Source organism: Odocoileus virginianus, chromosome 11 (assembly GCF_023699985.2).
Source record: "Odocoileus virginianus isolate 20LAN1187 ecotype Illinois chromosome 11, Ovbor_1.2, whole genome shotgun sequence".
In the NCBI taxonomy this organism is placed as follows: Eukaryota; Metazoa; Chordata; class Mammalia; order Artiodactyla; family Cervidae; genus Odocoileus; species Odocoileus virginianus.
In genome coordinates this window covers 36,784,970-36,811,313 of record NC_069684.1, presented here as the reverse complement: position 1 = coordinate 36,811,313, position 26,344 = coordinate 36,784,970, and the positions used below count along the sequence as shown (strand labels likewise).

At 46.3% G+C, this 26,344-nt stretch overlaps 1 protein-coding gene across 1 annotated transcript in view; it reads left to right on the top strand.

Moving 5' to 3' along the window:
- Positions 1-26,344, top strand: part of MTOR (mechanistic target of rapamycin kinase) — a 119,009-nt gene that overhangs the window by 62,361 nt on the left and 30,304 nt on the right. The window contains exons 29-34 of the mRNA XM_070474281.1: positions 15,262-15,337; positions 18,271-18,410; positions 22,578-22,678; positions 24,372-24,487; positions 25,672-25,749; positions 25,937-26,044. Coding sequence (XP_070330382.1) covers positions 15,262-15,337; positions 18,271-18,410; positions 22,578-22,678; positions 24,372-24,487; positions 25,672-25,749; positions 25,937-26,044 — 619 coding nt within the window. The remainder of the gene's footprint in view (positions 1-15,261; positions 15,338-18,270; positions 18,411-22,577; positions 22,679-24,371; positions 24,488-25,671; positions 25,750-25,936; positions 26,045-26,344) is intronic.

Here is a 26,344-nt window from a genome sequence, read left to right as displayed (position 1 = left end):
AGAGCCACACATTTGTCAGCTCTTGATTTATGACAGAAGAGTGAGCTCTGCTGGGTCGACTCCATAGCCTCTTGGGGGATAAAGGTTCTTGGCCCCCTCACCCCATACCACACCCAAAACCTCGAGTTCTGGAGATTTACATTCTAAATGTAAAAATAGGAGCACTTCCAGAAGATAACATAGGAGATTATCTTCAGCATTTGGGGGATAAGCAAAGATTTCTTAAAGAAGATTTGAAAAACATTAACCATAAAGGAAAACTTTATCACATGTAATACAAGGAGTTATCTCTATTCACCAGAAACCATCATGAAGAGAGTGTAAAGGTAATGAGGTATTTCCTGTACATTCCTCTGTGTGTACTATATCCAGAGTATACATAGAACTCTTGTCAAACAAACGGACAAAAGGGAGTCAGTTAAAAAATGGGCGCAAGATGTGAACAGTACTTATTTCACAAAAGATTATATCCAAAAGGCCGGTCAACACATGAAAAACTGCTCAAGCTCATTAGTCATTAGGGAAGCTCAAATTTAAAACTATAAGATGCAACTTACATACCAGCCCAAATGGCTGAAATGGGAAACACTGAATCCCAAGTGTTGAGAAACATGTGGAGCGTCTGAGATTCCTGTGTCCTCCCACTGGGAATGTACAATGGCCATTTGTCAGTATCTTCTGAAGCTGAGCATGCCCTGAAACCCAGCATTTCTACTACGAGGTTTGTTTCCAATGGAAATATGAGCAAAGACACAAACAGGAATGTTTGTGGTAATGTCACTTATAGCCCCAAACTGAAGACAACCTAAAACCTCCATCGACAGTAAGATAGTTCACTTGTGGTGGGTTCCTACAGTGACTATTCAGCCATAAAAAGACAAGCTACCATGGCATGCAGCAACATGGATGTATCTTGTAAATGTAATGACAAGTATTTATATAGAGTTCAAAACCTGGTGAAACTAACCAGTTGTGTCAGAAGTGAGATAATTGCTACCTCTGAGGATGAGGAGGGCAGCTGTGATGGGAAAAGGCTTGAGTGTTTCTGCAATGCTGGCAGTATATTGTGTTCTGTTTCTTGGTTTGGTTGGTAGTTATAACGGTAACTTCACTTTGTGATAATTTATCAAGCTATACATTAAGTGTATACTTTCTTGTATGTTGTACTTGAGTCAGAAAGTTTCTTTAAAAATAAATAATGCCCCTAAAACACTTTTTTAAATTAGATTGACGTATAGTTGATTTAAAGTGCTGTGTTAATTTCTGCTTTACAGCAGAGTGACTCAGTTATACATATATGTATTCGTTTTCATATTCTTTTCCATTATGGTTTATCACAGAATATAGACTATAGTTCTACGTGGACTTCCCTCATAGTTCAGTTGGTAAAGAATCCGCCTGTAATGCAGAAGACTCCAGTTCTATTCCTGGGTTGGGAAGATCCGCTGGAGAAGGAATAGGCTACCCACTCCAGTATTCTTGGGCTTCCCTGTGGCTCAGCTGGTAAAGAATGTGCCTGATGCGGGAGACTGGGTTCGATGCCTGGGTTGGGAAGATCCCCTGGAGAAGGGAGAGGCTACCCACTCTGGTATTCTGGCCTGGAGAATTCCATGGACTGTGTCATCCATGGGGGTCGCAAGGAGTCAGACACAACCAAGAAACTTTCACTCAGTCCCTGTGCTCTACAGTAGAACCTTGTTTATCCATCCCGTATATAATAGGTTGCATCTGCTACTCCCAATCTCCCAATCTTTCCTTTCCCCGGAACCTCGCCTTGGCAGCCATAAGTCTGTTCTCTATGTCTGTGAGTCTGTTTCCATTTTGTTGATACACTTATTTGTATTTCTCTTTCTTACTTTCCTTGGGGCTTCCATGGTAGCTCAGATGGTAAAGAGACTGTCTGCAGTGTGGGAGACCCAGGTTCGATCCCTGGGTCAGGAAGATCCCCTAAGAGAAGGAAAGAGCATCTCACTCCAGTATTCTTATCTGGAAAATTCCATTGACAGAGGAGCCTGGCAGGCTACAGTCTATGGGGTTACAAAGAGTTGGACATGATGGAGCGACTTCTTACTTCCCTTAGTGTGATAATCTCTAGGTCCATCCATATTGCTGCAGGTGGCATTATTCCATCCCTTTTATGGTTGAGTAATATTCCATTGCATGCAGTATTACATGTCTTCTTTATTCATTGGTTTGTTGATAGACGTTTATTTCCAAGTCTTGGCTATTGTGCATAGTGGTGCTATAAACATAGAGGTGCTTGTATATTTTCATATAGGGTTATCGTTACAAACATCCCACCCTCGCCTTCTCCCAGAGTCCACAAGTCCGTTCTATACATCTGAGTCTCTTTTTCTATTTTACATATAGGGTTATCGTTTATATTTTCAAAGTATAGTTTCATCTGGATATATGCCCAGGAGTGGGGTTGCTGGATCAAATAACAACTCTATTTTTAGTTTTTTGAGGAGCCTTCATACTGTTTTCAATAGTGGCTTTACCAATTTACTTTCCCACTAACAGTGTGAGAGGGTTCCCTTTTCTCCACACCCTCCCTAGCATTTATTATTTGTAGATTTTTTTAATGATGGCCATTCTGACTGGTGTGAGGTGGTACCTTGTTGTAGTTTTGACTTGCATTTCTCTAATAATCAGCAATAATGAGCATCTTTTCACGTGCCTGTTGGCCACTGTATGTCTTCTTTGGAGAAATTTCTATTTAAGTCTCCTGCCTATTTTTCAATTGGGTTGTTTGTTTTTTTGTTATTGAGTTATATGAGCTATAAAACTCTTTGAATTGTGTCTGACACATAGTCCATATCTAGCAAATCTGAAGTTGTATTAATTTAGGTGATGGATTATCATTTCATCAGAAAAACCTCCCTGCCCACCTAAATCTAAAATAGCACCCTGTGCTATTTTCCATCTTTGTGCGCTGTCTTCAGGGTGTTTACCTGCACAGCACTTATTTCTATTCATGTTTTGCTTATCTACTTCCCTGACCTGTAAGCTCTGTGAAAGCAGAGACCTGCCCTGGCTCATCTACCACAGTAGCTCTAGCATCCAGCACTTAGCACAAAGCCTGGGACAAAAGAGATACCTGCCAATTGAAAGATTGACTTCCCAGCAGATTATCTGCCCCTAAATAAGCATGTGTTGTGGAGGCTTAGAATCTCTCTCCATGGTCATTGCCAGTCTTCATCATGTTGAGTTCTTCATTGCAGGGCATTGTTTTCTCTCCTGCTTTAACATTTTCTTCCATAGGTTTTAGTTATAAAGTCAAAGAAAGTGAGAACTGAAAGAGTTGAGATCATTTGGTTCAGGCTTCTTTTTTAACCAATAACTTGAAGTAGCATCTTTACTGTGTAATCACTTTGTGTCCCTCCAAATCACCAGTTCGCATCTCACCCCCAGTGGCTCAGTGGTCAAGAATCCGCCTGCCAGTGCAGGAGACACAGGTTCGATGCCTGGATGGGAAAGATCCCCCAGAGAAGGAAATGGCAAGCCGCTCCAGTATTCTTGCCTGGAAAATTCCATGGACAAAGGAGAGTGGTGAGCTACTGTCAGTAGGATTGCAAAAGAGGTGGCGACTAAAGCAAACAGTAGCAACCTCTTTTGTTACATATGAAGATGAGTGAGAGGGCCTCAGGGCATTTGGGTTAGGGTTTCCCCCCGCTCCTGTTTATTCTGAAGGCCTGTATGAATGGCATATGTGATTGCATGACCCTGCATGGGCCTGGCCTGTCAGGTAACCCTCATCACAGCCTGAGAGGCCACACGCAGAGGTTCATGTGAAAGACAGAGAAAGTAACATGTTGTATGTCTGAGCAACTGTGTTCCCCATAATTAATCCAGGAACCTAACAGATCTTACCTGTTTGCAAAGGGGAATCACACAGACATTACCTTGTAATTGTACAGAATCAGTCTTCACCAGAGACAGATCCCAGCCAGGGTGCAGGACGAGATGGCAAGTCCATGTGCAGTTGCCCAGGGACTGAGAAGCATCCCCTTGGCCTGGGCCTTAGCTTCCCTGACTTAGGCAGCACTAACGGGAAATGGCCTGTAACTCTCTGAGAATGTTAAAGAAATTTAGCCAGTTTGTGCCTGAGCAACCAATTAACAGTGAGGGTGACTGGGCTTTACAGCCTACAGACAAGGGGCTGGATGACAAACAAGCCCACTCTGTCCTAACTCTAAATGTATGTTCCCAAGGTGTCTGTTGTGTTGCTTGGAAGCATGAGCCCAGCCTTTACAGTTATTTCCTGGCTTCCTGAAAAGGTACAGTCTTGTTCTCTTTCCCGCACCTCTACACTCTGTCCAGGGGGTGAGGATTTGCTCAAAGCTCCTCTCTTCTTGGTAAAAACACATTCCAAATGTCTCGACTCATGCTGCCTTCAGAAGTGCCAGTGTTCCTCTAGGAATCTGTACCCTGTAGAAAAGCTCCAGGCAGCAAAGAGGGGGCAGACAGAGGAAACCCCAGTGTAGCCAGAGCACGAGCACAGATTGTATCTTTCTTTCTCACCCCACCTTTTTTTTTAATGCCCTTACATCCAGCTATTACCCAAGAGGCCAGGTCCCTCACCAGTCACCAGTAGAGCTTAAGTTTATTTCTGGCCACTCTGAAGACTTCTTACAGGTTCACTTTACAACAGCTTGCCTCTGTAGAGCATGTTACAAACTCCAAGGAAAACTGCTTTCAGTGCAGAAAGCTGGCTGTCAATGAGGAGCTATACAAAGGGCAGAGACCTGGGGTTTCTCCCAGAGCTTACCAGAAAGACAGAGGGTCTTCCATTGCACCCATGACCATTCTAAAGGGCGCAGCTTGCTGCTGCTGTTGTTATTCAGTCACTAAGTTGTCTCCGACTCTTTGTGACCCCGTGGACTTAAGCAGGCCAGGGTTCCCCATCCTTCACTATCTCCCAGAGTTTGCTGAAACTCCTGTCCATTGAATCAGTGATGCCATCTAACTATCTCATCCTCTGTCACCCCCTTCTTCTGCCCTCAACCTTTCCAAGCATCAGGGTCTTTTCAGATGAGTCAGCTCTTCCCATCATGTGGCCAAAATATTGGAGCTTCAGCTTCAGCAACCCCATGAACACAATGAAAAGCTTACTGTTGGTCAGTAGTTAACCTCTGCCCTTCCACTGCATCTAGCTCATCCCCAGGGATGGCTAGAGATTTAAAGGGACCACTCTTATGGTGAGTTAGCAAAGGTGCTTCTGATTTTTATGTACCTGTATGATGGGGGGCAGACTACTGGCAATTAAGCTGGGTCATGGTACTCTGAAATGTTGAATCATAAGTTGTATAATGATTTCAGAGATATTAAGTGTGCATCCTGGAACTGATGAAATACAGTGGGTGCCCCATGGCCGTCTCTGACAGTCTGTCCCAGTGACAGTGAAAAGTGTCAGTGGTGACACCATTGGTCTCTCCAGCTTCTTTTGGACATCTCACTGGCTGTGAATCTTGGTGATTCAGTTAGAGTGTGTTGTAGTCCTCATCTGTCAGCTTTTCCTTACCAGGAAGGTAGGCATATTTTCCTTTTCCCGATTCCAGGACGGGCATCAGTATTTCTACAGTGTGGCCTCACTCCGTACCAGAGCACAGGGCCAGGGCACGTCTGCTCACACAGTTATAAGTGTGGAGAGTTCAGAGCTGCCAGGTCCCTGGATGCCAGCTCATTTAATTTTTGTTTCCCAACTTCATCCACATAATAACCTGAGTCAGAGCTCTTGGACATGCAGCAGCCAAGAAATCAGGATGGATTTTTACCCAAAATATCTACTCTCTTTTGAGTCAAGGTAGTTGAAAATAAGTTTTGGGTTCCGTCTGTCAACCCTTCCCACTTTGTTCTGTTTCCCTGACAGCTTCTTCTCTCTAATGTTCTCTCTCAGATCTCTTCATTTCACTCTGGATATGAAGAAGCAGAAAGGAGGAGAAAATCCTCCAGGCCTCACCAGAAAAGAAGCAGTGCTCATTGTTGTAGAATAAAAAGATAATGGCCAATTTGTCAAGAAGTGTTGACAAGAAAGATAAAGTTGGAAGTAATTAACTGGCTGACACGCCGGGAGTGATGCGCCTGCCAGTGGCTCCCTAAATCAGCCAGAGCCTTGGAAATGTGACAGCCATTCATCATTTTTACAACACGCCTCTGACAGGCCCCTGGGTTGCAAACCTGGCCAGCACAAATCGTGTGCTTTGACACTTCAGGGCTCTGCGGCCTCTTAGTGCCTCACGCCGGTTGTGCTAGGGTGTTTAGGCCCCGTTTATCCAGCCAGGGGGTGCTGGAAGTGATGGGTGAAATGGGACAGCTTGTCGAGCTTATTGCTGGACCCTGTGTCCATCCTCTGGGCAGCAGGGCAGCTGCTCTGATTCCCAGGGGCAAGCCTGCAGACATCTGCAGGACGAATCCCCTGTGAGCTCCTGCCACACCTTGGTGGCTTAACTAGTGCTGCTCTCACCCAGCCACAAGGGTGCGCCCAAGAGACTGGTTCAGACATGGCATCCAGCGCAGATGTTCTTACACAACTGTTAAAAAAGTTTTTGTGAAGGCTCTGGATAAAATGGTAAATGCCTGTGTCATGTAAAAAAGCAGAATACAGTACTATATCATCACTCTGACTAGTACTGTGTCTAAAATATGCATTTATACAGAATATGCATAGGCAAAAGTATCATTTTGATACTGTGAACTCTCTTCCCAATTTTTAAAATTATATATAATTTAAAATAATAATTTTATTATTATAATAATTTTACATATATATATATATATATATACACACACACACACACACCTCCCACTACCAGTATTTAAAGGGGCTTCCCAGGTGGTGCTAGTGACATAGAACCCATCTACCAATGCAGGAGATATAAGAGACGTGGGTTCAATCTCTGGGTTGGAAAGATCCCCTGGAGGAGGGCACAGCAACCCACTCCAGTATTCTTGCCTGGAGAATCCCATGGACAGAGGAGCCTGGTGGGCTACGTATAGCCCATGGAAGAGCCAGATACAGCTGAAGCAACTTAGCACATATGCACCGGAGTTGAAAAGATAGGAATTTTTGTCTCTCCTTTCCCTAATCTACAGTTGTTAGCACTCTGTCTTTTAAATTCTTTTTGCTTTTTATTTTTGGCCGTGCGCGGGCTTTCCCTAGTTGTGGAGAACAGGGACTGCTCTCTAGTTGCAGTGTACAGGCTTCGCATTGTGGTGGCTTCTCTTGTTGTGGTGCACGGGCTCAGTAGTTGTGGCACCCAGGCTTAGTTGCCCCAAGGTATGTGGGATCTCCCTGGACCAGGAACCAAACCTGTGCCCCATGCATTGGTAGGTGGATTCTTTTTTTTTTTCCTTCAAATTTATTTATTTTTTTAATTGGAGGATAATTGCTTTACAGTGTTATGTGGTTTCTGCCATACATCAGCATGAATCAGCCATAGGTATACATATGAACCCTTCCTCTTGAAACTTCCTCCCACCTCATCCCATCCCTCTCTGTTGTCACAGAGCACTGGGTTGAGCTCCCTGTGTTATACAGCAACTTCCCATTAGCTATCTATTTTACATAATAGTAATGTTTATATTTTAATGCTACTCTCTCAATTCATCCCATCCTCTCCTGCCCCTGCTGTGTCCGTGAGTCTGTTCTCTGTGTCTGAGTCTCTATTCCTGTCCTGCGGATGTGTTCATCAGTACCAGTTTTCTAGATTCCGTATATATGCGTTAATACACGATAGTTGTTTTTCTGACTTACTTCACTCTGTATAACAGGCTCTCAGTTCAGCCACCTCACTAGAACTCACTCAAATTCATTCCTTTCTATGGCTGAGTAATATTCCACTGTATATATGTACCACAACCTCTTTATCCGTTCATCTGTCACGGACATCTAGGTTGCTCCCATGTTTTGGCTACTGTAAATAGTGCTGCAGTGAACATTGGGGTGCATGTATCGTTTTCAGTTATGATTTTCTCAGGGTGTATGCCCAGTCGTGGGATTGCTGGGTCATATGGTAGTTTTATTCCTAGTTTTGTTTTTTTTTAAGAAGTCTCCATACTGTTCTCCAGGTAGATGGATTCTTAACCACTGGGCCAAAAGAGAAGTCCTATCTCTTTTATTCTTAAGGTCCCACTTTCTCACATACAAATCTGGCAAGTCTTCTAGGTACTACGACGGACACATCATTTATACCGTGACCAGAGAAAGAAGTGAAGACAAGTCAGAGCTCTTCACCCTTAATCCGCTCTGGGGTAAGGCGTCAGGAACCCATTTGATGTCAAGGCAGTCCACCTCTCTTGCATCACATTCTTTTTGTCTTGGTGCCTTAGGCCCCCAAGGGTTCCAGGGACACCAAATGTCCCAGCTTTGAAACCTTCTAACAAGGCCAGCCTCCACTTTCTTAATGTTTAGAAGAGGAGTAAAGTTACTTTTCATAAGTTCCTGGAGCAAGGAAGGAAAGTTTGACCTGCCAGACCCTGGGTGCTATTTTCACAACCTGACTCTGGCTTTAAGTGGGGGAACTAACACCTGCCGGTTCCCTTCACTTTCCCTGCCACCTGCATTTGAGCTGCCCCTCACCACCTTTCTCTGGCACACATTTCAGATGTTCTCACCTTGCCTTCTGTCTTCACTGCTGTCCTGCTCAAAAAGACACTGTCATTCCCTTGAGCTCCCCAGAGCCCCAGGGAGCTGCCTTATGAAGATATCAGGGCCCTACCCACCCTGGATCTTCCTGACTCTGTACAGGAATCAAGCGGTTTTGTTTCTAATCACCCACTGGACACAGAGCTGAGTCTTGGTGCCAGAAGAAGTGACAAGGATGGTCTGAAGCAGCTACTGTTCTAAGAGAGAAATAAAGATACAGCTTGATTCAACGTAAGGACCCAAAGTAGGGTCCCATTGGCATCACAACTTGGCTGGTCAGGAACTCCTCAGCGAGACCTGTTGAGGTCCCCTGTCATCTGTGTTGCGTGTCACCAGCCCAGCACTGAGGGAATTCAGAGAATTCTTCCTTGACAGGAAACCAAATAAAATGCAGACAGAAGTCTGTACTAGAAACAGACAGGAGAGAGAAGGCCCAGAGCCATTTGGGAAGCCAGTGCATGACGTTCTCATAAATTCCTGATAAGAGCACCAGGAAGCCTGAGTAGTCCCCCAGATGCCACTGCAGACACTCCTCGTGTGACTGGCTTTGCTGTGGGTTCCAGCTAGTGTTGCGTGCACCTGCATCACTTTGCTCTTAGTAGCCGAAGGTCACCAAGGCAGAGATGGGGTCGATGACCAAATGAACTCTACCAGGAGGAATTCCCAGGCCAGAGGATTTTGGATCTGACGTCAGTCCAGAAGCGTGTGGAACAGTGACTTAGGAGATGATAGAGTTCCTCAGGTTTCCCTTCCAGCGGTCGGAATAGCATTTGGATGCTGAGCCAGCGACCCCCACTATTGGTTTGCTAGCAAGTTGGGGTTAGAACCTGGAGCAGTTCATGATCTACCCTTTGTTCAGGCGCATCCTCAGTGACACTGGTCGCCACTTGCCTGTGGAAAGCCCTGAGGAAGAGCTCAAAAGGGAGAGTCATGGGAAAGTAGACAGGCCCTGCACCGAGCACTGGTTTCTCGTCCATCACTCTTGACAGTCCATCACTCTTGACAGGAAACCCACTAAGGCAGTGAGAAGCTCCTTCATGCCTGAGTTCCTTGCTCACTTACATGCTTTCCCTACATTTGGAAAGAGATTTTTAGATAGTGAAGAAAAGATGCCTGGGGTAATCTCTATAGTATAGAAGACAGTAAGGCCGTTTCTTTTTCTTATTTGTTAATTTGCCTCAATTCTAGAAAGTGCTTCCCTCACTTGTCAATTTTCCCAGTTTCAAACTCTTCAACTCAGCTTCCTTTAATAAAAAGTTAAATCTTGGAGTAGGAGAGGGGAGGCAGGAATGAATGAGTGAATATTTCTGATAATTGCCTTTTCCCTTCTTGACATCCTAATTCATTGTGTTTTCTTGTCTTCATTGTATTTCTAACACGTTAATTTGTGGGCTCTGTGTTTTATTTTGTGGGTAGGCAGCTTCTATTTGCTGTATAGATTCGCAACTATATGAAACCTCAACTGGTTGTTCTCACTGGGATATGAAGTAGAATATAAATATACCACAACACTGATGCTTAAGACAGCAGCTAAGTCATCTTAGCCTTCTGGCTTCAGTGGGCATGGAGAAGAGATAGGCCCTGTGGTCGACTGTCATCTCTATACTGTTGTGGGCACGTTACTGTTGAAGCCTCCCTCTCTAAATTTGTCAGCCCAGCCAGCGTCAGTGAGGTCTGGTTTGTGTCATAAAGCACTCCTCTGCTGTCAGGCTGAGCTTTGAACAGTTTGCCCTTTATAAGCCTCCAGCATTAATAGGGAAAGACTCCAGGGCACACACAGGAGTGTTTATAGAACAGGCTGTGGAAGAGTCCCAGCTGCCCTGTAAACAAGGGCTCCTCATCAAGGGGGCTTCTGAGCAAAGGTGATCTCTGCACATGAATCACACATACTGTCTCTCCCTTTAGTCTCATAAAAGCACATCTGAGTTTCAAAGGGGAGTATCTCAAAGGATGGTCTTGTTTCACCCAAGTAGGCAGGCGACGGGGGACTTGGTAGCTGGGAACTGCTGCTTTTCCATGGAGGCTTATGCATCCCCCACTTTGCAGCCTGGACTCTGTCTATATGCCTGGCAGCCTCGAACAAGCGCCCCAGAAAAACCCGCTGTGGTTGCATGGGGACTGTCGTGCTGGGAGGCATGGAGGCAGTGGCTTCTGAAGGGAAATAAAAAATAGGGAATGGGAAGGACTTCCCTGGAGGTCCAGTGGTTACGACTCTGCACTTCAGCTCCAGAGGGCTCGGATTCAATCCCTCCTTGGGGAACTAAGATCCCAGAGGCTGGGTGATACAGCGGGGAAAAAAAAAAAAAACCTTGGGAATGGGAGCTTAGGGGTCAGAGCAGGGTGTCAACCACAGTATGAGTGAGGAGGCTTACGGGCAGTGCAGTGGGGCTCCTCTCCTGTGTGGTGAACTGCATGTGGAGTTAGCTCATGGAGACGTCCTTGCCCTTCTTCTGTCTGTTCCTTGCTTTCAGTCACTTATTTCATACGTATTTGCTTGGTGCCTGCTGCTGGGGGAGTAGACAGCTGCCACACTTTTCTCCTCCTGCAGAGCTGTACCCTTAGTTATTACTTGAGATCTCTTTAATGGTACAGTTTTGAAGCGAAAGGATAGCCCTCAGGGCTACAGTTTCTTTCTATGCAAAATAGGAGTGTTAATAGTAGTGTCGACTTCGTAGGGTTAAGATAACACATACCAGCAGTAGTCAGCACAGTGCCTGGCACCTGCAGGAGCTGTCAGTAAATTCAGGTATCTTGTTGTTGCTATAATCCTTGGCCTTGCATGATGGAGTGCCAGAAGCCATGGAGGAGGGAGAAAAAGTTAAGATCTCAAACCACGTGGCAGACTCTCTGTGCCCTGCACTTGCATCCTCCCGCAGCCTTGCAGGCACACATGGGAGACTCCCTGGGGGGGGGGGAAGAAGAGACAGGTGCATTAGGGAGAAAGTTCTCTGGGAAAGAAAAATGCAGACAGGGAGGAGGAGAGAATCAACAGGGAGAAAACAGCCAGTTAACTTGAAATCTCTCCTCTCTAAACAGTTGACTGTAGGTGTGTACGGTCTCCTTTCTTTCAGGTCCTCAAACCAGAACATAATTTATTAAAGGGACCCTTTTCCTCTGCTCACGCTCCTTTTTCATGGGTATATTTTAGTCCATTTAGTCAAAGTTGTCGTTTTTTAGTGACTGTCCTTACTGTTGGGCAAGAGCTTAGCTTGCATCTCAAGCTGTATGCCCGGTTTTCCTGACCATTGATGGAGGCCTGGTCAGTGGGTCCTCAATGAGCCCAACCCCTCTCCTTCCTGCAGGACTGTTGTCTGCATCCTCACCTGCCTCCACACATATTCAAGTGAGAAGTACTATACAGGTGATTTGTTTGGACTTGCTGTTAATAGAGTTGGGGCCATGTGATGAGTTTTCTTGTCACATTTGCAAAGCTGTGTTGGTCTGTCCTTAGAGGAGGTAGGTCAGAGTCATTGCAGTAGTAAGGTAAAATCTGTATTTCTCCTCTGAGGTCTCTAGTTACAACTTCCTGATTTTGATCAGTTTCTTGTAAAATTCTCCTTTTTGTATATAACGAGTAGGAGAGTGAAGGGGGAAATGGCTTTCGCTTGCTTTTGGTTTTGTTGCTTTATCCCCAGAGGAAGGCAAGTTTTCGTAATGTTTATAAATTGATCTTGAAAATAGAATATGTTCCAGAACATGAGATTGGAAGACAGTTCTTAGAACTCCTGGATTTTTTATGTCTAGATTCTTACAGTTAACTTCTTTTGGTTCAGGCAAAGAACACTTTCCGTATCTTTCTCATCAAACTACTTTATATTCCTACCAGGGCCATCCCAGTAGTCCACATTAGGACTCAAAGTAGTATATAGACTCTATCATTATAGATAGTTACATATGATATATTACATATTTCAGTATGGAAGTGTTAGTCGCTCAGTCGTGTCTGACTCTTTGTGACCCCATGGACTGTAGCCCGCCAGGCTCCTCTGTCCGTGGGATTCTCCAGGCAAGAACACTGGAGTGGGTAACCATTCCTTTCTCCAGGGGATCTTCTCGATCCAGGTATCGAACATGAGTCTCCCACACTGCAGGCAGATTCTTTACCGTCTGAGCCACCAGAGAAACCCAGTATAATATATCATAAATAGTACATAGAATATATACTGGATTTCTTATTTCCTGTCTTCTTATCCTGCCAAAATCTTTACTTGGGCTCAAGGAATTAGATGATCACAAATATATACCCAGTAGTGTTAATATCGGAGAAGGCAACGGCACCCCGCTCCAGTACTCTTGCCTGGAAAATCCCATGGACGGAGGAGCCTGGTAGGCTGCAGTCCATGGGGTCACAAAGAGTCGGACATGACTGAGCGACTTCACTTTCACTTTCACTTTTATGCATTGGAGAAGGAAATGGCAACCCACTCCAGTTTTCTTGCCTGGAGAATCCCAGGGATGGGGTTCCACAGAGTTGGACACGACTGAAGTGACTTAGCAGTAGCATTAGCAGTGTTAATTATTAATACAGTTTGCCCAGCCCCACGTAAGTGAGAACAAAGTTAAGAACTTGACTTCTGAGGCCAAGAGGAATAGGAGACTGCCTGACAATGAGCATTTAGTGGAGGGAGTCCCTTCGGACTCGGATTTTCATTCTCAGCTTTGAACTCTCACATGGCTGCCTAAAGAAAACCATGACGTTACAGCATCACTTTGAAATTAAAGATATTTCTGAATCCTGCAGCAGAAAACTTACGGAAAACATTTAGGTTCAATGCTCTGCTTGGGACCCACTCAGAAGCGCCAAAGAGTCTGTGCAGTAGATTCCACACAAGGTGACCCGTCTACTCCTGTAAGTAAAGGAGAAGGGCGTCTGAACAGCTACTTTCACCTCTGGTTGCAGAACCTGGACCTTGAGCTTGGAGCCCACTCGAATAGTCCTATTCAAGATGGAACTTGCATGGATGATTGCCCAGTGCTGGCTCAAGTCTCAACATTAGACCTGTTGTTTTTTCTGTACCCAAACATATAAGATTCTAGAAGCTTCTATCCTTGGACAAAAACAGATGAAGAAGCACATATAAGAACCTGCTTAACAATTTCATATACATTATTTCATTTGATTCCCTAAAGAATGCCATGAAGGAGACAGTAAGATTGCTTCAGGTTGTATGGAGACTGTACCTGTTCATGTGGGCCTTGGGAAAGTCACTGCCCTCCCAGGCCTCGGTCTCCCCGGGAGTAAAACAAGCCTAATGATACCCTTCCCTACCCACTCTCTTAGGTATGCATGAGGACAGAGGAGCGATAGGTTGGAAAGATTGTTTGAGATGTGATTTGCAAACATGAGGCATTCGATTATTACTTTCACAAATGTTAACTTTTCTAGTTCATCAGATTTCTGGGCAGTTCCCTCTCAGTTTTGTTGGAAGAAATGTGGTGGAATTTGAATTTTTAAAAATAGTATTTATAACACCAGTCTCTTGCCATATTACCACGTTGAACCCACATCCTGGAATTTCCCAAAACTACTTAAAAATTAATTTGAGTCTAGTAGACAGTTTGTCCTTAGGGCAGTAAACTAGATCCTAGCTCATTAAACCAGTCTGGACTCCCAAGCTGGTCTGTCACATTTTGCTCCCTACCTGTGAACAGATAGGGTCATTATTATCTTATGATTTTCTCAGGCCTGCTCCCTCCCTCTCTTCCTTCCTTCCCATAACTCAAGCTTGTGTTTAGTGTTGAGTGAGCTGCTGTTTACCTCCCTGTTGGACCAAGAGTCTGAGCCTTGCAGCTCCTCTCCATTCAGGACGTCTTCACAGCCTCTCTGATGAACCAACTCCAGGCGGCAAGCCTTCCAGCTTTTCTGCCTAGTTGCCCCAATAGAGTTACAGTCCTCCAGCCCCAACTGTCCGTAGGATGACATCAGCAGCATTGTGTGTGGTTATGAAAAGCATTTCCCCACCAGAGACAAGGCAAGTGCCTTGGGATGTGCTTCCTTCACAGCCTGTTTCAGAGGCAGAGCACAGTCCTGGGAGAGGGACTAAGGGGGCCTCTGGATTTGAAAGACATGGACCCCATCAGGGAGCAGGTCAAGACAGCTGCACAGCCATAGGCCCCAGGGTTCTCTGTCATTGATGTGGATGACCCAGCCTCAGGGCCACTTTTCTGTCTCCCACAGAGCCTGATGGTTTCTATTTGTTTTGGTTATTCTTATCACTGAGACATAAAAGGTAAAAGTTTAGAGGTACCTCATCTGTTGTGTTGGTTGGAATGGTTCTGGAGCCAGGGTTTCTTAGTTCAAAAACAGACGCATGCTGCCTGACGTCTGATGTCAGAGAGGAAACCAGTCAGTCTGCTGCTTGGAGGAAGGGCCCCAGGCAGGTGAGGCCTCCTGTCCACCAGATGTGGCCCCTTCAAGATAAGTAGTGTGAGGTCAAGATGAAATTATTCAGGTCAAGCTTCTCGAGTGGTAACATAATAGGTAACTGATGTTCTTTCTGCTTCTGTAAGACATTGTCCTCAACATGCTGGTGAGCCATCTGCCCACAAGTGACCCTGCCCTTCCCACCCTCCAACATGTTGAGTGTAACCTCCGCTTCCTTTTGTTTTCTCAGCATTAATAATAAGCTGCAGCAGCCAGAGGCAGCTGCTGGGGTGTTGGAGTATGCCATGAAGCATTTTGGAGAGCTGGTAAGTGTCTCATTCCTTTTAGAAGAGCAAGAGGCAGCCACCTGGCTAGGGAAGCACTAGGCCACAGCCCTGAGAAAGTTACTTTCCTTTTCTGTTTTCTTCCCAGTAATTAACAGCCTGATGCTGACTTACCTGTATCTTGAGGTTGAGGGAAGCAATGACCGTATGGACTATATTCAAGCTGAACAGAGATTGTGAGGACAGAATCTAATGAACAATAATGACTTGTATTTATCAAATAGCATGTGCCTAGCTCTTTGCTATGTGCTTTATGTACTTCATCTAATTCAGTCCTCACAGCAACCTATGAACAGGTACTGTTGTTATCCCATTTTACAGGGATGAGAGGGACTATAGTCCCAACAGGATAACAGCCTTACCTAAGCTGACAGAGTGAATAAGTGGCAGAACCTGGTGTCAGAGCCCAGATGTTTAACTATGACCCAAGTTATCTTTGTGTTGTCTAACAGCCAACATTACCATTGCCCATACTTGAGGCTCAGTATATACTTCAGAAGAAACCATGGCTAATTGTCCAGAAAAAATATGCCATAATTTATACATGATATTGAGGGATTGTTCCATTTCATTATTGCTTATATAGTTTCTTCCTTCCTGCCATCTTTGCCCAACCAATATTAAAATGTTTCTGTTACTCTCTGTGGTCTTGGGAGGGTGCTTTGGTAACTTCCTAACCATATATAAAGCATTGATTTAATCAACTTAACATTGGCTTCCTGGAAGTTCAAGAAGTTCTGGGTCCATATATTTGATGAGGAACCTTTTATTAGTTGTGTCGGTCACTTACTCTGGTTTGCCTTAATCAAGAGCCCAGTGTGTTAGAGTAAAGAAAATTGACTACTTCACTGCCTTATGTAATTGCTGCTCAATTGGACTGAAAATTTTAAGAGAGTATTTTGCCATCTTGAGCACATGCCTGTAACTCAACTAAGAAAGCATCTCCAGATGACAAAACAGAAGGGACTGTGTCTTATCTGTCTTTGCCACAACCTTGTTTGCAGAGGGAAGAAAGTCAGAAGAGAGGGCGCTTAATGTAGTCCTCTCAGACAGAGATGTCCTCTCCTTTGATATCCTTAGAGCTCAGACTGCAGTAGTTGAAACAAGGATTCCACAAACATCTGGTATTCGGGTGATTTTATATGCTGTTGGCTCAGAGTGCCAATCTTAAATGAAAAGATCCCGATCTCCAGGTTCTGAAGGTGGCCGTTAGCTCCAGGATTATTGCTAAACCCTGGTGGATTTTCTGTTATATTTAGGTAGCTGAATCATATTAAACTCGACAATGGTTTGCTTTTTCTTGGCAGAGCCTGTGCTTTCTCAGCGCAATTTATGTAACAGCAATCTCATTAGAATTGTGTATGACTCATTGCTTAAACCTTATAGTTCCTGCAGTCTATTGCAACTCAAAATATCCTGCTCCCTACCTGACCTGGTCCATATGCTGCTCCCCCTATTTTCTACTTGTTCATACTGAGTGGGTACCATATGTTAGTACCCACTTTTCCACCCAGTATAGAAATTCAAAATGGGAAATCTACCAGTGTTCCTTTTTAATTTAAGAGTTTTTAATGTTACAGTCTCTGCAGCCACTCTTTTCTAAGTTGTGTCTTTCATATTTAGGCATAGTGGAGCAGCATGTTTCTAACTGAGCTTAGGAAATGAAGCTTAGAGCCCATTTTGGCAAACTCCACTGTTAACAGACACTGGGGCAAAGGCTGTTGTGGCCACAGAATGAGGACAGAGGAAGCGGAGGGGACTGGCTCTGCTGAAGACAAATGAGGGGAAGTAGGCACAAGTTAATGACCTAAAATAGACGTGACCTCCTCACAGCGGTTCAAGAAGAAAAGATTCTTTCAGAGAGCTTAATAGCACATAGCTGTGAGCATACATGCTACTCAAATTAGAGTTTCATTTGGCAAGGAGAAGGAGTGTAATGGGGAGAATGAATGCAGGCCCTGCATTATGTCACGCGAATGCTGCTGCAGGATCAGATTGTTGTTAAAGAAATCCCTGGAGAGCCACTCCCTGGCCTGGTAGAGAACTAGTCGTCACCAAGCTGGCGAGGAAGAAGCCCAGAAGACAGACAGGGGTGGCGGCAGATGGAGGGCAGACAGAGACATAAAACAGTCCCCGGGCCATTCATAGAACCATAGTCTGCAGCTTCTAGACTGCAGCGGCTGCTCATTCACGTGGCCAACACCAAATGGCAGCGTGGCACGCCATCTGCTGGGTAATGGAATCCGTCCTTTGGCCCCTGCCAGTGATGAAGCTGCCAGGTGCTCAGGGGAGGGAACATTGGATGGGAGACTGTAGAAGAAGGGAGGAAAATTTTTCCAAAGAATTTTAAGTGGCAGTGTTATATTGTATTTTAAATTATTATTTCCTGAAAGTTTAAAAATGTATTAAGTAATGCAGAAAATAAAGAGCTTTTGAAAAGCGAGTTGTTTTCCTCCAGCAAATATGCAGATGTGGCCTGGTCTCTCTGGCTTCATCAGGAAAGCAGCTGCTGGCCCTGCCAGGTGGCCCACTGTCAGCATTCCAGCAGATCCAGGCCTTGGCCTCCTTACGGGAGCCCTTGTCGGGGCTTCCTGCCATCCAGATGATTTGCCCTGTCCTCGCATGCCCACATGCTGGTGTTCTGGTGACTCCTGTCTCTGGGCAGGAAGTGATGGGGAAAGACATGGCCTGACAGCTGCTCTCACATTATCCCCTGGTCGTTCCATCACTGTGCTGAGGAGCCAGCATCCCCACCAGCCCCGCACGTACCTCCGGATACTCTGAAGGCCTACTGTGCTGGGCGGAATGTCACGCGTTCAGCACAACACGCTCAGGGAAGGAGAGTCTGTGGGTAAAGGAAACACGGCCCTGTGTTCTCTGTGCCTCACAGCAGTCCTCTCTCTCCTCCCTGCCAGGAGATCCAGGCTACCTGGTATGAGAAGCTGCACGAGTGGGAAGATGCTCTCGTGGCCTACGATAAGAAAATGGACACCAACAAGGATGACCCAGAGCTGATGCTGGGCCGCATGCGCTGCCTCGAGGCCTTGGGGGAATGGTGAGCTGCAGCGGGTTGGAGGTCCAGCTGCCTTGGAAAGACTTCTCCCAGAGCTCTCTCCTAAGACTCCCACTTTTGCTTTCATTTGTTTCTCAGGAAGCATCTCTCACTTAGGAGTGTTTCTCTGTTCTGTCTCAATGATAAATAGAAAGATTCTTTTCTTTCTTTCTCTTTCTTTTACTTAGTCTTCGTAATGCTCTAGGACAGGACAGGAGTGGGTGTGTTCCTGGGATCTACACCTGTTCTTTCTATCTGCCTCTTGACCTTGACTGGCTGATGAAGACTTCATCTTCATACTCTGCAACCTTGACTTCTCTTTTTCTCTTATTACCTATTGCTAGTGATTTTAGGAAAGAACAGATGACTGCTTGCAGGCAGTTACTGTACAGTTACTGAGAGTACAGGGACAAGGGTCTGAGTAGACAACTCTGAAAGACCCACATGGGGGTGGGGCCACCTTGCAGTTTTCCTGGAGGAAGGACCAAGGCTGGGAGACAGGTGAAGAGAGTGGAGAGAGAGGGGAAAGGGTATTCCAGGTGGAAGCAACAGGGATGCTCAGCTGAGAGCATTTGCCATGGTCTTGGTCTGGGGAGTTGTTAGGAGATGTTTTACAGCATGAAGTGCAGTTTCTTAAAAATAGCTGAAATAAAATGCCATACTACAGTCATGAACTAGTTTACAGTTTTTAATAACAAATGCCTTACTACCTCTCCAGGAGCAGATATCTCTGCTTCCTCTTGCTTGTAAGACTGAGGGCCCCCCATTCATTCATTCAACCAGTTGTCATTGAGCGCTTGCCCACTGCCAGCATCTGTGCTGGGGCCCTGAGGACACAGTGTGAACAAGAAGGGCACAGCCCCTGCCTTCCCAGAGCCGACAGGGCAGATGACCAGGCTGCTGTAGCATTTGAGTGAATACAGTTATAAAGGAGAAGCCCAGGGGTGGTGAGATATAAGAAGGGGCCCTAATCCTGACTTGGAAGGCTTCCAGGAAGAAGTGCTCTAACTTGGGCCTAGACAGTGAGGAGGATTGAGCACAATATTACATTATGGGTTCTGAAAGTTCATTGTGGCTGTGGGGTCAGGTGTGATGCAGAAAAGAGATAAGAGGTGGGGCAGGAGAGCTCAGCAAGGCCCAGGCCAAGTCGGGCCTATAGACCAAGTTAGAACTTGAACTTTATTTAACCAAAGGGCTCTTGCTAGGCCATTCTCCAAACCCCACAGAATTTTTTTCTTTGCATTCTTTTTCTTTCAGTGCCCTGGTTTGCTCACCTCTTCTCCTTTTTCTTCTTTGAAATTCTCTTCATCTTTCAAGCTCCACCTGAACTGTTTCTTCCTCTTGGAAACCTGTCCTGCCTTCCCCCGTCACAGTTAGAAACAACCACTGTCCAACACAGGGCTGGCTTGGTTGTGAGAAGTGACTTTAGGTGTGATTTTGTCTGATCTCCTCATGTGACAGTTGGGAAACTGAGGCTCATAGGAGTTGTCATCTCTGCCCTGAGGCCTCTCGAGAGCAGAGTCTTCTGGGCCTCCTGACGCTGCACTTCACAGTGCCGTCCACCCCTGAGGTCTTGGATTCCTTCCAGCTTTATAATTACCTATAAAGTATAAATGGCCAGTGATGCTGACCAAGGGGTTTAAAAATGCAGAAGAGTAGAAGAGATTTTTAAAAGAGATGAAAGAAGCAGAATTCTTTTCCTGATCATATGCAGGTTTTTTTAATATGGTTTATTCAGTCAATTCTATTTAGAGGGCAGTTTTTAAATTGCTTTTGCTTTGAGCATCTATCCTGAATGTGCCTGAGGCGGGTGTTCACCGGAGGTGGCTGTCAGGCACGATCTGGGGTTACCAGTGAGTGGAAGACGCCCTTTCCCCACGCTTACAAGAAATAACTCCCCCTCCCCCAGCTCCAGCCCCAGCCACACCTGCAGCCACGTGAAGCTAAGTAAGCCCCCTACCCACATTGTTCCCTTGTGTGGCCTCTACATCCTGAGAACAGATTCCTTGGGAATGAGATCCCAGACAGCCAAGTACTTAGGTGTTCCAGATCGAAGAATGCTCCCCCAGGCTTTTGGCTGATGCTCTAGGCAAGAAAGTCAAAGTCTTGGAGGACCTTTTACCCAGACCTCCTTGGAGTCACAAAGAGGTGTCATAGAACCTCCTCGTGGTTGCCAGTCTCATACTTTTTCTCTATTTTGTTCTCTTCCCCTCCCCGCCTTTGAGAGTTAGGAGTCAGTATATTCTGCATTCTTATTTGTAAGAAGTCTTTGTAGGAGAGGAACTCCGCCTCTGTGCACACTGACCAGGGTCTGACAGCTGTTGACACAGTCACGGCTCGAAGGCGGCGCCCGTATCCTCTGGCAGGCCTCCTCTCTAAGATGCCGCTCTGCAGTGCTCCTTGCTTTGTCTCTGGAGGTAACAGTATGTAGTGTTTCACAGTGAACTCACTCCCAGGCCCAAGGTGAAGAGCAGAGCAAAATCTCAGACTTGGAACACAGAAATGGGGTGTCCTGACAAAACAGCAGAGGGAGGCTGAAGAGCCTGTGGCTGTGAGCTGTACAGATTTGAATTTTAGGGTTGGAAGGACCACTCAGAGAGAGAACGTCATTTTTCTTTAGCTCCAGGCAGGATTCCCGCCAGAGTGTGCTGCCCAGAGGAGCTGTGCTGTGCTCTGAGCCAGTGGTTCTCAAACGGTGGCCCTTGGGTCACATCTGTATCATCTAGAAACTTCTTGTTTAGTCAATCAGTCGTGTCTGACTCTTTGTGACCCCATGGACTGTAGCCTCCCGGTCTCCTGTGTCTATGGGGTTTCCTAGGGAAGAATACTGGAGTGGGTTGGCATTTCCTTCTCCAGGAGATCTTCCCAATCTGGGCATCAAATCTAAGTCTTCTGCAGGAAGAGCTGCTACTCTAGGAGAACCTCCAGCAGGACCCAGAGTGAAGGTTTCTAGGTTTAGGTGGCAGGAAACCAGCACTGAGGTCATCCAGCTGCTGTCACTGAGCTTCAGTAAGTCCACAGGGCAGGACGGCTGCCCGCCTCCTCCTCTTTTTTATCTTGGCCGTGTATTAAGCTAGAAGGCTCGTGTCCCTCACTGTCTTCATTATGTGCCAGAGAGACAGTGGAAGGTGATGACTGCCAGGTCGCGATGCTGGATAGCGGCCCCGAGCAGTTCTCCTGGATGTGGTCACCAGTCAGCTTCTCGGGGAGCTCAGCCTAGGTCCCTTCAGCATCTTTATCTCCTCCCTACTCACAGTCCCCCAGGTCACCTTACAGTGCACTTATGTCCCACAAGGCTTCTGAGCTGGGCCACTTGGAGCTTGTACCTTTTCTCTTGACTCCAATCCCAATAACAAGCTAAAATATCCTGCACTATCTCTTTTAGAAAGCAGGAGAGACTGAGGAGTCTCCTAGCTGAGTCTTGAAGCTCACATGAATGCAGGAGCTCGTATTTCCACAGAAGCAGTTTTTCCTTTTACTTAGAAGTGCCACATAGGAGGGCAGCAGTTTTAACTGCCAACATGATGTCTCCTCTTGAGGGATTCTGCTCTGTGTATCGAATGCATCTCAGTGTCTCCTAGTGACACCTACACTCAGGGTCATTGTACAAAATTCTGAGAGTAGGCAGCATCTGGATTTCTGATGGATGTGACCGTTGTAGAGCCTTCTTCCTCTGCACAGATTGATTTCATTTGAATTTCATTTCACACTGCAGCCATTTGTATAATACTTATAAGAGCCAATTGTCCCTATAGCTTTGAGCCCAAAGTGAATGTCCAGATGTGTCTCTTCTGATTGCTTTCTCTGTAGGCCTGCCAAAGGGAAAGAGCCCAGAGTTCATTGGCATAGGAGAGAAGTTATTTAATATTTATGAAGAGGGCCAGATGTTTAGGACATTTCACATCACATCGAGTTAGACACAGTCCTTCTCTTAGATAAACTCATTCTCAGGAAAATTCTGAGCCACCAGGCCATAGAAATGACAAATCACCAGACACTTCTCGATTATATCATGAAAGCACTTTTTCTTTAAAGGCTCCCAGTTGAAGGCAGGCCCCTATCATCCAGTTCCTCTGCAACCCCCCAGCCAACCCAAGGGGCTCGAGAGAAAGATGGGCAGGTCTTGGAGGTGATTTCGGTTAACCCAACTGTATAATTCTTTTCCTTCAGGGGGCAGCTTCACCAGCAGTGCTGTGAAAAATGGACTCTGGTTAATGATGAGACCCAAGCCAAGATGGCCCGCATGGCTGCTGCAGCTGCATGGGGTTTAGGTAAGGCTGCCCTGCCAGGCACCCAGTCATGGGGAGGACAGTGAGGCTGGGGGCTCGCCTCTGAGTAGCAAGGCACTGTGGCTTCAGGCAGAGTGTCAGGTCTACAGAAGCGTGAAGCCATTCATGTCCACTTTTGCCTCCTCCGTCTGTCCTTCTATCTCATGGCTTTGCCTGGCTTGTTAGACATACATAAAAATCTCTCTTCACAGGGAAGCCAGGGGAAACAGTGTGCCAGCATCAGCACTTCACTTAGTGAAGTTTGTATTCTGGCTCCATTGTCATTAGCCTTTTTCTGCATTTCTGCTTTGCCTGGGGCCTCTGTGTCATGATCCAGTATGATTGCTAGAGTTCTACCAGCATGTTTTTACCCCACAGGAGTAATGAAAGAAGTCAGCTGTCTGTCTCCTTGATTTCTTAATTTTATTGTAGAACTTTCCCAACGATGATAAAAGTAAATAGTACAGTGAGTCCCTATATGTTGTTCACCTCCTGCAGCAGCAGTTACAGACATTCTGATAGTCTTATTTTCTCTCTTCTCCTCCTTGCTGCCCAATACTTACCCACCTTCCTCACTCTCCGAGTGTTTCCAAGCAGCAATTTCCTTTTAATCCCCACAGAAAAGTGTCATGTTCTGATCTCGGCCCCCAGCAGAGAGGATTGCCCATGTCTGTCCCAGAAGTGCTCTTGGCAAGAGAGGGAGGGTCCATGGGTGTCCCAGGTGGAAGCTGCACCTGTGGAGTCCAGAGGAAGGTTACATAACGTCCGCCTCCATCCCCACCCTCTGAGTCACAGAGCTCACATCCTCTCCTTTCATGAGCTCTGAGCTGGATCCAGAGCATTTTTCAGAAATGAATTGCTTCCTGAGGAGTCACTGTTTGTTATTCACTTTTGCCCAGAGGCACAGAGAATGGATGCACCGGTGGTCTGGAGTGAAAGGCAGGGGAAGGCCTCATAAAATTGGGGGCCCTGCAGCGTGCAACTAATGAAGCCACTGTCTTTTCTGCAGATGGTCTTAGAAATCCTGGCATTTGAGACATGCTCACCCTACCAGGGGAAGTGAATATCTGTTCCCAGATGCCACCATTTCCCCAGCCTGCCATGATTCAAGACTACTGTGCTATGACCTAGCCCATCTTTCTGTTGTAACAGAGCCTCTTAAAATATTTATTGCCTCCTTTTGAGGCAGAGGTGCTGCCAGCATGAGACAAGTAAACTGTCTCATCCTGTCTCCTGTCCAGATAATGACCCATATCAGTTGTTTGTGGGAAAATGTAATTTCCAAGGTATCAATGAACTGTGAGATGCTTCACTGGTAGGGGAAAGGCTCTTGGTCTCACTGAGGGAGTCCCAGGCGAGTTCTCTAGGTTAATGAGGTGCTACACTCCCCCTCCTGACCTGTGGGCTCATACTCACGTGGCTCCTTCCATCTCTCATGAAACTAACTCCCAGGGGCAGCCATGGAGGCCTGTGTTTGGATGACAGCTATGGCATTGTTAAATTGGCTTGTTCAGCATCACAGAGTATAGAGGCTCTCTGCAGGATTATGATACATCAGCCTCAAGATTGTCCTATTTGAACCCCAAGCTAAATGCAAGTAACAGTGACAAGCCCTATTTGATATATTGCCTTTAGCCCAGCAAGCTGACCACTCTGTTTTCTCTGTGTATATGTGTGTGTGTGTGTGCACATGTAGGTCAGTGGGACAGCATGGAAGAGTACACCTGTATGATCCCTCGGGACACCCACGACGGGGCATTTTATAGAGCCGTGCTGGCACTGCATCAGGACCTCTTCTCCTTGGCACAACAGGTAAAAATCTACTTGTAACCAGAACCTTCCAGCATGAAATGATAATCATGGGTGCCCAATCAGCTCATAGGCAGAGGGCACCTGTGGAAACAGGCTCTGGCGTTTGACCCTGTGGGCTCGCTACAGTGGCTTAGGAGCCTGAGACTCAGTAAGAAGACAACTCCTAGCATGTCAGCCACTTTCTGCTCTGAGAGGGACACCTGTTCTGGAAGTTACCATGCAGATTGCTTTTGGAGTTGGCTTCTTGGGTCATCGTGGCCCCCTTTTTACCATGTTGCTTTAGTCTTCCCTATGGTGGAGAGAAACTGTCCACTAAAGGAGGCTTCAGAGAGCAGCGCGCCCCTTGCAGCAGATATCCCACCTCTCTGGCTGTGAAGGCATGTCACACACTGGTCACCTTCTAGGGAAGCCAGCACTTTATTTGGAAATCCTCTGCTGTCTGGCAGGCTAAAATAATGAGGTGATCACACCCACCCTGTCAGGCACCAGACTGTCTTAGGTGAGGTGCTTGGGTGAATGACCTGAGCGCTTCAGGACAGGCACATAGTCATTAACCTGAAACGTTCAAGAAAGGAAGAGCTCACCATGCCGGGGTTTTAACTGATGAAACAGAGAAGCCTCAGACTGCAGTCCTGTGAGCTCTGGTTTACACGATGTGAAAGCTGAGCCCTGGGCCATTCACGTTCCAGACACAAGAGCTCCCATTTACATGGAGACGATAGGGCATTTTTCTGCCAGTTTCAGAGACCCTCTCTTAGGAGGACAAGGTGCTTAAAGGCAGGTGGGCCATTTGAGTGCTCTCACCGTCTGTTCTTACCAACATGCCCAGCAAGGAGAAGTTGAAAGCAGATCGGTCCACAGGCTGTCCTCTTGAGATGCAAGAGCACAGTGATTCTGTTTCTAAGCACGCATCTCCCTTCCTTTGTCACCCAAGCTCTAAGACGGTGAGCTTTTGGCTGCCATACATTTCTGTCTTTTCTGAGAAAACAGAGAATGCTTTTACCTGGGCTTTCAAATCAGGTAAAAGGTTTCCTCCCTTCTTCAGTGAGCTTTTCTCCTTATCACTGGGATTTCAGTGAGACAGGGAATTTGTGCATCTGGCGGGGAAGCCCAAAAGTCACAAGTGTTCCCCTCAGCTCCCAAGCCTGTAGCTCCATTCCTGTCCTTCTCTTGTTCTCTTCAAGTGCATCGACAAAGCCCGGGACCTACTGGACGCAGAATTAACGGCAATGGCGGGAGAGAGCTACAGCCGGGCCTATGGGGTGAGTGTGGACCGCCTGCGCAGTGCTGGGTTTCCGGCTCAGTTCAGTCCTTTTTGCAGAGTGGGCTCATGAGGACACACAGGCTGCTGGGAGTGTGCCTATGGGACCAGAAGGAATGACTGAAATGAAGCCTGGCTTTCGGATTGTTCATGCTGTATTAAGTTGGAATGTGATTTGCTTCCATCAGGCCATGGTTTCTTGCCACATGCTGTCCGAGCTGGAGGAGGTTATCCAGTACAAACTTGTCCCCGAGCGACGGGAGATCATCCGCCAGATCTGGTGGGAGAGACTGCAGGTGAGCCTGGTGGAAAGCCCTGTGCCACCCTCCCCGTTCCTCCGTCCCCTGCTGGCATCCGCTCCCTGCCTCCTCACTGAGGCCTGGTGTGCATTCAGAGCATAACACCCACGGGCTTTTCACCTGAGCCTTTAGCTGTGAGAGAATGACCACTTTTCCAGCCTCATTTTACCCTTCTCAGGGGATAAAAGAAAATAATCTTTTTTTTTTGCCCATGCCCTGCACCTTGCAGCTTGTTAGCTCCTCAACCAGAGATCAAACCCATGCCCCCTGCAGTGGAAGCATGGAGTCCTAATCTAA